A 15,607-nucleotide genomic window follows, 5' to 3' on the forward strand; every position below is an offset into this window, starting at 1 on the left:
GCATGACCAAGCAATAGCCCGTTAAAGTAGCACAGTGCTGAATAGCAAAAAAAAAATGCCCTGGTCATGAAGGGGATAAAAACATTCTAGTGGTCAAGTGGTTAACAATACCTCATTATTTTACATAGTTACATGGTTAGTAAGGTTTGAAGACAGACTTCAGTCCATCAAATTCAACCTGTGTGGATGTGTATACGTCACTACCATTTTCCATCTGTCACTGAGTACTGCATATTAGGTTTGCCAAGATGTAAAAATATAATTTTTGTAAGAACTTACCATAAAAGTCTTTTCTTTGAGTCCTCTGACAGTCGCCGCCCACTCATACAGTCTTCACTTATGGGTATTGACCTCTTGTCCGCAGGAGTAAGCTAGGCCGAAGATTTTGTTAGAAACATTCACAAAACTTTGCATAGACACACCTACAGGGGGCTGTCCCTCTGGTCCAATACCCCCGGCTAGCCTCATTCCCAATTCAGTTTGGTAGCAAGCAGTAGATAGTCCATGAACCACAACAGAGGGGTGGGGGCGGCGACTGTCCGAGGACTCAGAAAATAATTTTACGGTAAGTTCTTACAAAAATTCTATTTTCTCTTACGTCCTCTGACAGTCGCCGCCCACTCAAAGTCTTCACTTATGGGATGTCCCAAAGCAGTGTAGACATGAGGGGTGGGAAACGCAACCGTCTCAAAAGGTAACGAAGCACCCAAGGTCAGATAAAAGAACCGTATCTGAACCAGAAAGGTTACCCACTGGGTAACAGGAAAGCTCAACAGGAGCGAACAAACCCAGGAAGGCAAAATAACCAAGGGGGAAAAAACCCCAACAGGAGGGGACAGGCTAAAAAAAAACATGTCTCCCCCAAAGTACTGCCGCATTCATAACTTGCGGCCAAGGGAGGCATCTGCCGATGCCTAAACATCGAGTTTGTAAATTTTGTAAAGGTGTGCCCGGACGACTAGGTCGCCGCTTTGCACACCGGGACACCGACGCCTGATGGCAAAAGGCCCAAGACGCACCCACCGCTCGGAAGAGTGCGCCATGACAGGGAAGGGCGGAACCCATTCCCTAAGCGAATAAGCCTGTACAACTGTCCGACTGAACCATTCAGGAATGGTTGCTGCAGACGCAGCCATACCCTTCCGAGGTCCCTCAGGAAGGACAAAAAGAGAATCCGACTTTCTGAAGGATTCGGTAGACGACAGATAACCCTGATCGCCCTAACATCCAAAGAATGCAAGGCAAACTCCTCAGGATGCTTAGGATTTGCACACAGCGAAGGTAAAACAATGTCCTCACGGAGATGGATTTCAGACACCACCTTTGGAAGGAAGGATTGATGAGGTCGCAAGACCACCTTATCCCTATGAACCACCAGGTAGGGGGAGCGGCAAGACAGGGCCGCCAACTCCGACACTCTGCGAGCATATGTGATCACCACCAGAAAGGCGACTTTCGGTGACCGCGCAGGCAGAGGAATCTCCCCGATGTTCTCAAAGGGAGGACGTTGCAAAACGGACAGAACTAAATTAAAGTCCCAAGTGGGTAAGGGCACCCTTCGAGGGGGGCCAGATGACGTACCCCTTGAATAAAGGTACGGATCAAGGAATTTGACGCCAAGGGGCGCTGGAAAAAAATGGCCATCGCAGATAGCTGACCCTTAATAGTGGCCAGCGCAAGACGTTGGTCCACACCGGATCGCAGGAAATCTAACACCCTCGCCACCGTAAAGGAGCGAGGATGGAAACCCTGCGATTCGCACCAGGCGAAGTAAGCCTTCCGGGTACGATAATAAATCTTACCGGACGAGGCCTTCCTAGCTCTAAGCAAGGTAGGAATGACCGCCAACGAGAGACCCTGATCTCTCAAGACCTGGCTTTTAACAGCCACGCAGTCAAAGCCAGCGACTGCAAAGCAGGATAGAAGATCGGCTCCTGAGACAACAGATCGTATCGTAAGGGGAGCCACAGGGAGGCTTGACGACCATTAGCATGATGTCCGCGTACCAAGACCGTCGCGGCCAGTCTGGGGCCACCAGGACCACCAACCTCGGGATCCGAGACCAACCTGCGAAGGAACCGTGACAACAACTGGATCGGGGGGGGGGGGAAGGCATAAATCAGGCGATACCGATTCCAAGGCACCACCAGCGCGTCAGAGGCGGCTGCCAGAGGATTGCGTGTTCTTGCCGCGAACCTTCCCACCTTGTTGTTTAGAGGAGGCACAAACAGATCCACGTCCGGGGATCCCTATTGCGCACACCGCACCTGAAACACCTCCGGGTGTAGGGACCATTCCCCCTGGTCCGGGGTCAAAAGAACTCAGATAGTCGGCCTGACAGTACTCCACACCTGGAATGTGAACTGCTGAAATCGCCGGGACCTGAGTCTCGGCCCAAAACAGAACTTTTGTCACTTGCTGGGCCGCCCGGGCACTTCTGGTGCCCCCTTGGTAAATGACGTAAGCCACCGCAGTTGCATTGTCCATCTGCACACGCACAGGGCGGCCCCGAAGATGATCCGTCCAACGGAGCAAGCATAGTCTGATCCAAGTCCTAGTCAGTTCCAAGACATCGGTAGGGAAGATACCTCCTCCGACCAAGTGCCCTGGGCAGACAATTTGCCCAGAATGCCACCCCAGCCCGACAGGCTGGCGTCCGTGGTGATCACCGTCCATAACAAACGGCTGGAAGGATTTCCCTTCCGTCAGAGCCGGTGTTGAAGAGATTGTGTGTGGAACTGTGCAAACGGTATGGCCTCGAAGGCTGACACCATCAATCCCAGGCACCGCATGCAGGAAAACCATCGCATGGGCGGAGTCCAGGACCATTCCCAGGTAAGGGAGATGAACAGAAGGGAACAATGTCGACTTCTGAAAATTGATGGTCCACCCAAACTCCAGGAGCGTCTGAACCGTGGTTGAAAGATCGCGCAACAGAGTTGGACTGGAACTCAACCTTAACAGGAGAGCGTCCAGATATCCAAGGATTGCGAGCCCCTGCACCCGCAACAGGGCCAGAACAGGAGCCAACACTTTTGGAGCCAAACCTCTGATGACCCTCGAATATAGGAATGAGTAGATACGCATCCTTGAGGTCGATAGAAGCCAGGAATCTCCTGGGCTCAGAGAGGCCACCACCGATCGGAGGGATTCAATAAGGAATTTCGGAACCCGCACAAAGTGGTTTAGAAACTTTAAGTCCAGAATCGGACGCACTTTGCCCTCCTTTCTGGACACCGTAAACAGATTTGAATAAACCTCCCGAAACCTGTCCCTATGTGGCACCGGGACGATCACCCCCTGGGCGAGGAGATCCTGAACCGCCCGTTGGAGATCTTGGAAACAATCTGGGGTCAAATGAAGATTTGAGGGAAAGAATCTGTCTGCTGGGCGCGATCGAAATTCGATCTTGTACCCCGACCGAATGAGTTCCTGAACCCATCTGTCCTGAAGACTGGTCAGCCAAAGTTTGTGAAAACAGCGCAGACGTCCCCCCACCCCTAAACCGGGTGGGGGCGTCCCTGTAGGTCAAAGTGGACGGGGCTGCCGTGCCAGAGCGGGTGGCTTTTGACTTGCCCGACCAAGGCATCTTCTGGCCACCAGAGGCCTTGAAGTATTTGCCCTTATCTTGTGCCTTAAAGGCACGAAAGGACCCCTGGTTAGGTTTAAAGGATGGGCCCCGCTTGCCGCGGAAAAATTTTCCCTTGGGCACCTGGGGCAGCAGAGTGCTATCACCCCCCATGACCCCCCTTAAGCAACTCTTCCAGGGAGTCCCCAAAGAGGCGATTCCCTTCATAAGGGATGTCAGATTCCGTCTTCCTGGAAGTCTGGTCGGCCGACCAGCTTTTTAGCCATCCAATGCAACGGAATATTACTGCGACTGCAAATAAAGCATGCCCAAGAAAAAAAAATCCCAATATATGTAAATTATTTGCGCAAAAGCTATAGCGTCTACAAACTATGGGATGGATTTATGGAATTTATATTTTATTGTTTTTACTAGTAATGACGGCGATCAGCGACTCATAGCAGGACTGACATTGATGCAGACAAATCGGACACCAAGTGACACTTTTTGGGGACCAGTAACACCAATAAAGTGATTATTGCTAAAAATAGGCACTGTCACCGTACTAGCACTGGCAGGGAATGGGGTTAACATCAGGGACAATCAAAGGGTTAAATGTGCTCCTAACTTGGGGGGTGCTTGTACTGTGGGAAGGCAGAGATCCGTCTTCCTGCTGAGCAGGAACACTACTTCCCCTTCTCACAGAACGGCAACCTGCCTTATTTACATAGGCAGACTGCCGTTCTGTCTCTTGGGAACAATCGGCAGGTCCCAGCAGACATCGTGTCCCCCGGACCCGCTGACTGACTCCCGCTGTGTCCCAGACTCAAAAGTGCAGGATCACGTACAGAACACACATATATATATATATATATATACACATATACACACACACCATATATATATATATACATACACACATATATATATATGCACAGTATACGGTTGGCAAGCATTTAAGCTTAAGTTCCTTTCTTGCAAACGCCACAATATATCAAATGCATTTTCTTTTTTTTACTTGCAACCGGAAAAACATGTGTACACATACTAACCCCACTTTGTAAACAATGACAAAAATACTCACATTTCACGATCTGGTGAGGTAGGTAGCGGCTTCACCCTTGGTCTCCCCCTTGGTTTAGGCATTTTAGGTTCTGTGGAAGCTAAGTTTTTACATAAAAGATCATTTTCTGTGCTGTTAGCCTTTACTCCAAAATTCACAAGATTGACAAAGACCAGAAAATAGTTTGACAGAATAAGGAAGGGACTTTACCTTATCAGGTCTCTCTTTTTCAGTGCTATAGTCAGCAGCACTGATCATTGATTTCTGACAGTGGGGAAGGCTCCCCTCTGTCAAAACACAATAGCAAAGTGGGAGGATTCTCCCATCCACATTTAAAGTCTGGAAGTTGGAATCTGACTTTTTTTTTCTCTCTCTCAACCAACCTGCTGGTGGGGGGAATTAACATCAATAGCTGTAAATCTTCCTAGCAAAGACCATCCACCATGAGTGACATTAGTGAGGGAAGTGACCAAGCTACCTATGATCACTGAAGTCGCTACAGGTCTTAGTTGCTAAGATTGGAGACACCATACATACTGTTACCCAGATGATTCACCAGTTATAGTTTGATGGGAGGATGTCAAAATAAAGTCATTGTTAAACTCTCATGAGATCTTGCCTACAGCTTGCTAGAAGAGACAAGGAAGACTCTAAAGTCTGGACAATCAAACCCAGAGTTTTTGCACCTATCACTGGGGCAGTATAGCAAACAAGTAGTAACAACGTAAATGCCAACACTGCGAATGAACCAGATGACAGCGACTGCTACAAGTGTCTCAGCAGGACCACATCTCAGCTGTTGTGAAGACCCCCCCCCCCCACCTTTAAGACGACGCATCAGGGACAACACAAGTGGAGTAACACATCCCATGAGTAACACATCCCAAGTTAACAGAAAATGTGCCACAATAAGCTGTATAAAATAGAGCTCGACCTACAGGAAGGTTTGGGTAAAGACAGGGACAGAACATCTGGTACTTTAGTGGAACAAAATATTGGGAAACCAGAGTTGGGTCACAGCATCAGTGAGGTCTCCTGAAATATGGAGAATTCCAGTTACTAGAGAGAATAGGCAGAATCTAGTCAGTGGAAAAGTAACGTGGGAAACAGGAAAATGTGAGAAAGAGAAAAAGGAGCATAAGGGGTGAACTAGCCCCCTCTTGTGGATATAAAAAAAAGAACGCCATCAGCCACTAGGGTGGAGGGGTGGAGTTCAGCAAAGCCTGATCCGAGCGGAAAATGACCCAGAGGTCCACAACCAAACTATTCAGGATTGCAGGGAGCCCAGATCTTTTACTCACATCTGGAAGGATAGGTCAATCGCAGGCCAAGGAATACAGACATAATAGGTTGAGTTAATGGTTGGAGAAAGAGCCACTTACAAGTATATGTTGCTTCTGTAAAGGAAATTAGAATCTTTATACGGAAAGTAAACAACTTGAAACGAGTTGCTTTATCTTGCTCAGAAGCCCCCACAGGGAAAATAATGCCGTGAAACAGGACAACAAGTCCCTGGGGGGCTGAGCTGAAAACATAAGGAACAAGCGGAAGAGCGCAAGAGAAATAAGCCTCAAAGCATTAAAGAGGGAATCGACATAAAACATACATTATTGTGCATGTCTATCTGATCTCTAAGTAAAAAGCCTTTTACCAACTAACACAGGGGTGTCAAACTCAATTTCAGTGTGGGCCACATCAGCATTAGTGTTGTCCTCAAAGGGCCGGTTGTATCTGTAAGACTGCATCTATTTAGAAGTATGCAGTGTACAGAGTGTAGAGTTCATGAGTGTGCTATATACAGAATGCAGGGTTCAGGGGTGTGCCATGTACAGACTGCACGGTTAAGGAGTGTATGAAATACAGAGTACAGGGCTTATGGGTGCACTATAAACAGGAGTGCAGAGATAAGAAGTACGCGGTGTGTGGAGTTCAGGAGTGTGCAAAGTATAGATTGCAGAGTTCAGGGGTGTGCTATGTACAGACTGCAGGGTTGAGAAGTGTATGGCATAAGAGTACGGGGTTTATGGGTGCACAGAGTGTAGAAATAAGAAGTATGCGGTGTGCAGAGTTCAGAGTGCCCCCACCCCCAAAACGCTTCTATACATCTCATCTGCCTGGCTCTAGTACCTTCCGGCAGTTCAGGTGCGTCCATATCCCTCCTACTTGAAGGAAGATCATTGGTCGGCACTGCTGTGCCCTGCTGTGAGTGCATGCAGGGTAGGCAGGGATCTGCAAGAGTAAGAGGTGGCAGAACGGAGTTTCACCACATTCCAGCTGAAAAAAAAAAAAAAAAAGCCCTGGGTGCAAGGGCCACGGGCCTTGTGTTTGACACCTGTGAACTAACATATCAAAGAGAGAAAGCCTTAAACTGAGGATAGTTTGCAGCTTTGGCATTTTGGACTGGTCCAGATTCCTTAGCGTCCATAGGGTTAAAACTGTAAATTAAAAAAAAAAAAAAAAGGGAGGACCAATCCAATAGCTCTCACTGTGTAGTCCAATGTAACCAAAACTAACTACAAACACAACCATGACCTCAATATGAAAAAATGAAAGTGATTTCTGTCACAACAAAGGTGATTTACATTATGGGTCACAGCATGCCTTAGAAGTGAAATTGCATACAGATCACTGAATGTATTAAATGTTCAAATTGGTTCTGCATTAGGTGTTAGTACATAAATTAGCAGTAGCAGAAATTAGCAGTAGCAGCAAGGAAAGCAGTTGTCAGAAGCTTAATGGTTAGTATAGCATAGGTAAAAAGGGTGGATATGAGAATACTGCAATACGAGGTCATAATCCATGCATGGCCAGATGGTGCATTTGCTGACCCGGCTGATAATTAAGGTAATGTTTTAACTAGATGTACACTACACTCACATTGATAATTCTGGGTAGAGTAAAAGCGGCAAAAAAAAAAAATCGGATTTTTGTAAGATCTTACCGTAAAATCCTTTTCTCTTAGCTCATTGACAGACGTAGTCCTCTTTGATTCACATCAATTGGGTTATGTTGTCTCCGCAGGAGTAGGACTAGGCAGAAAGAAAAAACGTTCTGGCTCCACCCTAGGGGCAGTCCCAGAGGGTATATCCTCCCTCTCTCTGCTACAGGAAATCAGTTCTGTTGTAAAGCAGTAACAGAGAATTTAACCCAACCCAACTCACTGATAGAGGGGCGGGTACTACGTCTGTCAATGAGCTAAGAGAAAAGGATTTTACGGTAAGATCTTACAAAAATCCGATTTTCTCTGTCGCTCATTGACAGACATAGTCCTCTTTGATTCACATCAATTGGGACATCCAGAAGCAGTGCCACAAATGAGGGGTGGGATTGACAGAAATCAAAATCCAATCTAGAAGGCCCAACCGGTGCCAACTAGAAGTTTTAAAGGCTCATTATAAACAAAGAATGAGACTCAAATAAAAATTTCCAACGGAAAAAAAAAAAACCTCGAGGTAGACCACTGGTCTCCTCAAATTGCGGCCTGCAAAACCTTGCGGCCAAACGAGGCATCCGACGATGCCATTACATCAACTTTATAATGTTTTGTAAAGGTATGCACCGATGACCAGGTAGCCGCCTTGCACACCTGGACCACTGACGCCTGATGGCGAAAGGCCCATGACGCACTAAGTGCCTGAGTGGAGTGCGCCTTAACAGGGAACGGGGGCTCCCGACCCTTAATAGAATAAGCCTGTACCACCGTCTGTCTGATCCATTTGGAAATAGTCGCGGCAGATGCAGGCAACCCCTTTTTGGGTCCATCCGGGACCACAAAAAGTGAATCCGTCTTGCGAAACGAGTCTGTCGTTTTCAAGTATACCCTGATCGCCCGGACCACATCCAAGGAGTGTAAAGCAAACTCCCGAGGATGACTGGGCTTAGGACACAGGGAAGGTAATACAATTTCTTCATTCAGATGAAATTCTGAAACCACTTTTGGTAGGAAGGGTGGATTCGGACGAAGAACCATCTTATCTCTATGAACCACCAGATATGGGGAACGACAAGATAATGCAGCCAGTTCTGACACCCTGCGTGCAGAAGTGATAGCCACCAAGAAGGCCACCTTCTGGGACAACGTAGGTAGAGGAATCTCCCTAATATCTTCAAAGGGAGGTTTCTGAAGAACCGACAATACTAAATTAAGATCCCAGGGTGGTAACGGCGCGCGCACTGGCGGAGCCAGATGTCGCACCCCCTGGATGAAATTCCGCACCAAGGAATGAGTAGCCAAAGGCTTCTGAAAGAAGATAGCTAATGCTGAGACCTGACCCTTGATGGTGCTCAAGGCCAGTTTCTGCTCAACCCCTTGTTGCAGAAAAGCTAATATTCGACTAACCGAATAAGATCGTGGGTGGAACCCCAGGGGTTCACACCATGCAATGTAGGACTTCCATGTGCGATGATAAATCTTTCTGGAAGTCACTTTCCTTGCTTTAACTAGAGTAGGTATAACTGAACCTGACAAACCCTTGTCCTTCAGCACCTGGGTCTCAATAGCCAGGCCGTTAAAGCCAGCGATCGTAAAGCAGGATGGAAGATCGGTCCCTGAGACAGTAGGTCCTCCCTGAGAGGAAGTCTCCACGGGACGTCCGCCACCAGTCTGACCAAGTCGGCGTACCAAGCTCGGCGAGGCCAGTGCGGAGCTACCAGGATTACTGGAATTCCTTCCTCCTCTATCCTGCGAAGAAGTCTTGGCAGTAACCAGAGAGGAGGGAAGGCATACATTAGCTGGTATTGCCCCCACGGGGCGACCAGCGCGTCTGCGGTCTCTGCTAGAGGATCACGGGAGCGTGCCACAAATCTCTGTACTTTTCTGTTGAATCGTGATGCCAACAGATCCACATCCGGGGTGCCCCAACGTAGGCACAACTGGTGGAAAACTTCTGGATGGAGGGACCATTCCCCCTGATCCAGAGTCTGACAGCTGAGATAATCTGCCTGCCAATTCTCCACCCCCGGAATGAACACCGCAGAGATAGCTGGAACAAACCGTTCCGCCCAGCGAAGAATACAAGCCACTTCCTTGGCCGCCCGGACACTCTTGGTGCCCCCCTGGTGATTGACATAAGCCACAGCAGTGGCGTTGTACGACTGGATCCGAACCGGGCTGCCCTGGAGCTGCTCGGTCCAGTGAATCAGACAAAGTCTGATAGCTCTCAGTTCCAATACATTTATCAGTAACCTGGATTCTTCCGGGGACCAAAGTCCCTGAACGGATAACTGACCAGGAATTCCTCCCCATCCGGATAGGCTGGCATCCGTGGTCACTATCGTCCAATATATTGGCAGAAATGACTTTCCCTGGCTGAGCATCGGAGACCGAAGCCACCAGACCAGAGACTCTCTGGTCTGTTTGCTCAATCGGATCCGATAGTCCAGGGATTCTGGATTCCGATTCCATCTGAGAAGAATCTCTTGCTGAAGAATTCGGGTATGGGACTGGGCAAATGGGACTGCTTCGAAGGAAGCCACCATCAACCCCAGAACCCTCATGCAAGTCCGAAGGGAAGACCAGCTGTTGGATAGTAACAACTGGACTGCTGATTGAATCTTCCGGAGTTTCCCTACCGGAAGGAAAACTCTTGTCCTGGATGTGTCTAGAATTAGACCCAGATATTCGAGCCTCTGGGTGGGAACCAGAAATGACTTTTGCTGGTTCACCAGCCACCCGAATTCCTGTAAAGAAATTATAGTAATTTCTATGTTTTGTAGCAGGGTCTGTGGAGACTCTGCATGAAGCAGGAGATCGTCTAGGTAACCTAGAATCGATATGCCTCTTTGGCGCAGTAGTGCCAACATTGGGGCCAACACCTTCGTGAAGACCCGAGGAGCCGTGGCAAGACCGAAAGGTAACGCCACAAACTGATAGTGGTTCTCTTCTACGGAAAAACGTAGAAACCGCTGATGTCCTGCGTAAATGGGAATGTGCAGATAGGCGTCCTTGATGTCTATGGACCCTAGGACATCCCCTGAATGCAGGAAGGCTGCTACTGTGCGAATGGATTCCATTTTGAATTTTCTTATGTTGACAAAGGAATTGAGTGCCCTTAAGTCCAGAATTGGACGCACTTTGCCCTCTTTCCTGGGTATTGTAAATAGGTTTGAATAAAACCCTTGAAAACATTCTGTCCAAGGAACGTGGACTACCACTCCTTGTTGTAGTAAATCCGTGACTGCTCTCCGCAGATCTTCTAAACGATCCGGGGATAGTCGGATATTGGAAGGGAAGAATCGCGCCGGTGGGAGAGATCGAAACTCGATCTTGTACCCTGACCTTATGACTTTGCAAACCCACTTGTCCGGGATTCTGGAGAGCCATGGATCCGGGAACCGGCGAAGACGTCCCCCCACCCCAGTTATGGGTGGGGGCGCACCTTCAGGGTTTAGTAGACTTATCTTCAGGTCTGGAAGGGGCGGGCTTTTGCTTGCCCGACCAACGTCCCCTGAAGCCTCCTGAAGGAGCTTTGGAGGACTTAATTTTTTCACCCGCGGGACGAAAAAAATTTTTGTGAGCAGAAAAAGAAGGCCCTCGTCTTTGACGAGGTCCTTTACCCTTAGCATTTTGCGGTAAAAAGGTGCTCTTTCCTCCCGTGAGATCCTTAATGATCTCATCTAAGTTGGCTCCAAATAAACGCTCTCCTGAAAAGGGGATATTAGCCAATGCTTTTTTGGAACCTTGGTCGGCTAACCAACCTTTTAGCCAAAGTGTACGTCTGAGAACCACTGCTGAAACGGATGCTCGCGCCAATAATGGAGTGGCGTCTAACGCCGCATCACACACAAACTGTAACCCCTGTATCATCTGTTCCAACAAATCTGATACCGCCTGAGGGACCTCTTCTAAGTCCCGGCGTACCCATTTGGTCCATTCAGTTACAGTCTGCGAAACCAGCCCAATAGCACTTATTGGTCATCAAAGCTGATCCAATCAAGGAAAACATGGTGCGAGACATAGCTTCTATCTTGCGATCCACCGGATCCTTAAAAGACGGAGCGTCTTCTAATGGAATAACCGTGGCTTTATTCAATCTAGCAATTGGTGAATCCACCACAGGTGGTTCTGTCCATTTCTTAATGAGGGTTTCCTCAAACGGATAACGCCTGTTAATGCGTTTATAAATAGCAGAAGTGCGTTTTGGCAGACTCCATTCTTCTTTGATCGGATTGCCAAAACATTTGGGCAATGGAAAAACCTTCGCCACTTTGATGCGTTTTTAAGTCCCAAAGGGGATCTCAGTCTCAGCTACTTCCAACAGAGAACCCTGTAATCTTAAGGTTTCTTGAACAGATACAATTAGCGCGTTTACCAACGCTTCCTCTCGGGCTATGGCTGATGCCGAAACATCCTCCTCACTGTCTGAAGAGACAGTACCCGAGACACCAATCCCAGATGAGGTACCTGCAACTGCAGAAATAGGCTCAGATTCTGAATCCGAAGTTTCAGATAACATGGGATTAGGCGGGGGTCGCTTCCTTGCGCCCTGTCCCTGACAAGCCACTTCCACCCGGGACACAAAGGTCTCCATAATAGCTGACAATGATTCAATTGTAAGCGGGGTGCTGGAGGATCCTGCAGACACCTCGAGGGGATCCGGTGGAGATACATGAGTGGCAGGGTCCATGTTAACCCAGGACACTTTGCCAGAAAAAAACTTTTTTTTTTTTTTTATATGTATCCCCCTAGCGCAATAGCGCCCCTCAGTGTACCTGCTTCTTGACCCCCACAGAGAGAGAGAGAGAGGGACCCTCAAGGCTCACCACCCGATGCAGAGAAGTTTCCTAACAACTGCAGTCAGCGTTTGTCTCTTACAGACTGGGAGGAACTGTGTTCGTTTTCCCGGGTAGAAGGAAGTGGCTCCGCCCCCTGTGTACGCCTTCCGGCGTTCCCAGCTCTCCTCGAGGTTAGCTGGGCTCTTCAAACATGGCCGCCCCCATACGGGAGACAATAGACTCCAAAAAAATGGCGGCCGGCGTGACCTGCGGACATTCGTGTACCTGGTCTACAGCAAAATGGCGGCGGATTGCCGAAGTATCGTCTTCCCAGCACATCCACCTGCATACCACGCTAATGGCGGTTTATCGCTCTGCAGGAGGTCCACTACAGTCAAGGTAGGATTATACCTCCTATGTCTGCTGTAATACTGCAGTCTGCTGGGTAGAGTGTTAGCTCCCAAACCAAGTCCGCTTGCCCACCAAACACATGCTGTATTTACAAGGGGGACTTTTAGTGTCAGAAAGATACTGACCATGTATGGAGGGGCCCATATTCCAAAATGCCTCATAACGAGGAAAAGGAAACATTTAATCACCATACCGAACCGACAGGCACCCTCTCTTCACAATACCCTCTCCACCGGGGTGGGGGGTTGTTGACCACTCCGGACGCCTCGACTCTCTGGTTCCTGGCGTCCAAGCGAGACTTTTAACTCGCAAGGTCAGTCCCTCCAATGGGACTCTGTCGCGGCCGACCCAGCGCGGAGCTCTGGTCTGCACGCGCTCGTAGGCAGAACCGGGGTGACCACTGGATCTCAACATCCAGCCCGTCGCCCGGCCCCGCATACTTACTTGAATGTGTCGCGGCCGACCAAGCGCGATGCAATGGTCTGCGCGCGCTCGTAGGCCGGCTGGGGTGACCACAAGTGTCGCCCAGATCCGGCGTAATTTGCTTGAAGATCTCACAGGAAAAAACACTGGAGAAACTACCAAAAAAAATATTTTTTCTAAAAAAAAAAAATCTTGCCAGGACCAGAGATCCCAGCAAGGAACTTAGGTCCTTACTCCTGACTAGACAGAAAAAAAACTGATTTCCTGTAGCAGAGAGAGGGAGGATATACCCTCTGGGACTGCCCCTAGGGTGGAGCCAGAACGTTTTTTCTTTCTGCCTAGTCCTACTCCTGCGGAGACAACATAGCCCAATTGATGTGAATCAAAGAGGACTACGTCTGTCAATGAGTGACAGAGAAAAGAAAATAATTAGCTGGGAGGATGGAAGTTATCAGGCAGGGAACAGACTGAACACAAGCTTTAAAAGTAACTAGTCCTTCAAACGCTGCTTTATAAACATGTGTGGTGGGATGTTCTATAAGCACTGTGAGAGGTAGATGTGGAAATTAAAACACTACAATATCATGATCCATAGGTGCAATAACAAAAGCATAACTCCACTTTTGTTGAGAAAAAAAAAAAAAAAAAAAAAAAACATTCCCCTCTGGTTGATCTATGTACATTGCAAGTTTTTTTTTAACAAACTTTGTTGCAGATTCCTACCTTTTGTTATTCTGAAGAAACCATTGTGTTTTGTCTGTGTCCATGTGGTAAGTGAATCTAATGGGAGTCGATTCATAGTTCTAAACCAGCTGCTCCACCTGCAGGACTCTGAGGAAAACTGCAGAGTCTGCATCCCTTTAGATGTGATTTCCTATTGGGAGCATTTACCAAAAATGACATTTTTGTTGCAGGGGATGTCTGAAATAGGACTAGTAAATTAGAGCAGACTTCAGGGAAAATCAGTGAGCCAATCAAACAAGCAGGAAATTAAATTTCTGGGGTGCGTTCTGTACACATTTTGTGCACAGAACACCTCCAGGTAGCCACATTGCATTTTACAGAATTAAATTAGAATATTGTGAATACGTTCAATATTGTAGACTCATGGTGTCACACTAATTCACAAACACCTCGAAAGGTTTCCTGAGCCTTTAAATGGTCTCTGTCGGTTCAGTAGGTTACACAATGATGGGGAAGACTGCTGACTCAATAGTTGTCCAGAAAACAGTCACTGACACCCTCCACAAGGAGGGTAAGTCAAAAAGGACATTGCTAAAGTAGCTGGCTGTTCACAAGAGTGCTGTATCCAAGAATATATCCAAGAATATTAATGAACACTTAAGTGGAAGGAAAAAGTGTGGTAGAAAGGTGCACAAGACAACATAACAGGGATAACCGCAGCCTTGAGAGGATTTGGACGCAAAGGCCATTCAAGAATTTGGGGGGAGATTCACAAGGAGTGGACCACGGCTGGTGTCAGTGCTTCAAGAGCCACCACACACAGTCGTATCCAGGACATGGGCTGCAACTGTTGAATTCCTTGTGCCAAGCCAATCCTGAACCAGAGAACATCAGAAGTGTCTTATCTGGGCTAAGGAGAAAAAGGACTGGACTGTTATTCAGTGGTCCAAAGTCCTCTTTTCATCCTCCTCGGATGAAAGTAAATTCTGCATTTCATTTGGAAAGCAAGGTCCCACAGTCTGGAGGAAGAGTGGAGAGGCACAATCCAAATTACATGAGGTCCAGTGTGAAATTTCCACAATCAGTGATGATTTGAGGAGCCATATCATCTGCTGGTGTTGGGCCAATGTGTTTTATCAAGTCCAAAGTCAGCACAGCCCTCTGCCAGGAAATTCTAAAGCACTTCATGCTTCCCTCTGCTGACCAACTTCATGGAGATGCGGATTTCATTTTCCAGCAGGACTTGGCACCTGCCCACACTGCCAAGAGTACCAATACCTGGTTATTGATCATTGTATCACCGTGCTTGATTGGCCAGCAAATTAGTCTGACTTTAACCCATAGAGAATCTGTGTGGTATTGTCAAGAGGAAGATGAGAGACGTTAGACCCAACAATGCAGACGAGCTGAAGGCCGCTACTAAAGCAACCTGGGCTTCCATAACACCTCAACAGTGCGCCACAGGCTGATCGGTTCCATGCCATACCGCACTGATGCAGTAATTCATGCAAAAAGAGCCCTGACCAAGTACATACTATAATGTACATAGACATGCTTTTCAGTAAGCCAATATTTCTGTACTATTCTAATTTTCTGAGATGCTGAATTTTGGGTTTTCACTAGCTGCAAGCCAGGTACCCTTCCCCACGTACAGGAGACAGTGCAGTAGGGAACCGGCTGTGAAGCCGAAAGGCTTCATTACCAGTTTCCTGTAGAATGAATGGCAGCGGCAGGACCTGACAGCT

General features: G+C 47.9%; 1 protein-coding gene across 1 annotated transcript in view; it reads right to left on the minus strand.

Moving 5' to 3' along the window:
- Positions 1 to 15,607, minus strand: part of PSIP1 (PC4 and SRSF1 interacting protein 1) — a 346,309-nt gene that overhangs the window by 167,037 nt on the left and 163,665 nt on the right. The window contains exon 9 of the mRNA XM_082273564.1: positions 4,653 to 4,731. Coding sequence (XP_082129690.1) covers positions 4,653 to 4,731 — 79 coding nt within the window. The remainder of the gene's footprint in view (positions 1 to 4,652; positions 4,732 to 15,607) is intronic.

This window comes from Pelophylax lessonae (genome assembly GCF_965119305.1).
Source record: "Pelophylax lessonae genome assembly, chromosome: 1".
In the NCBI taxonomy this organism is placed as follows: Eukaryota; Metazoa; Chordata; class Amphibia; order Anura; family Ranidae; genus Pelophylax; species Pelophylax lessonae.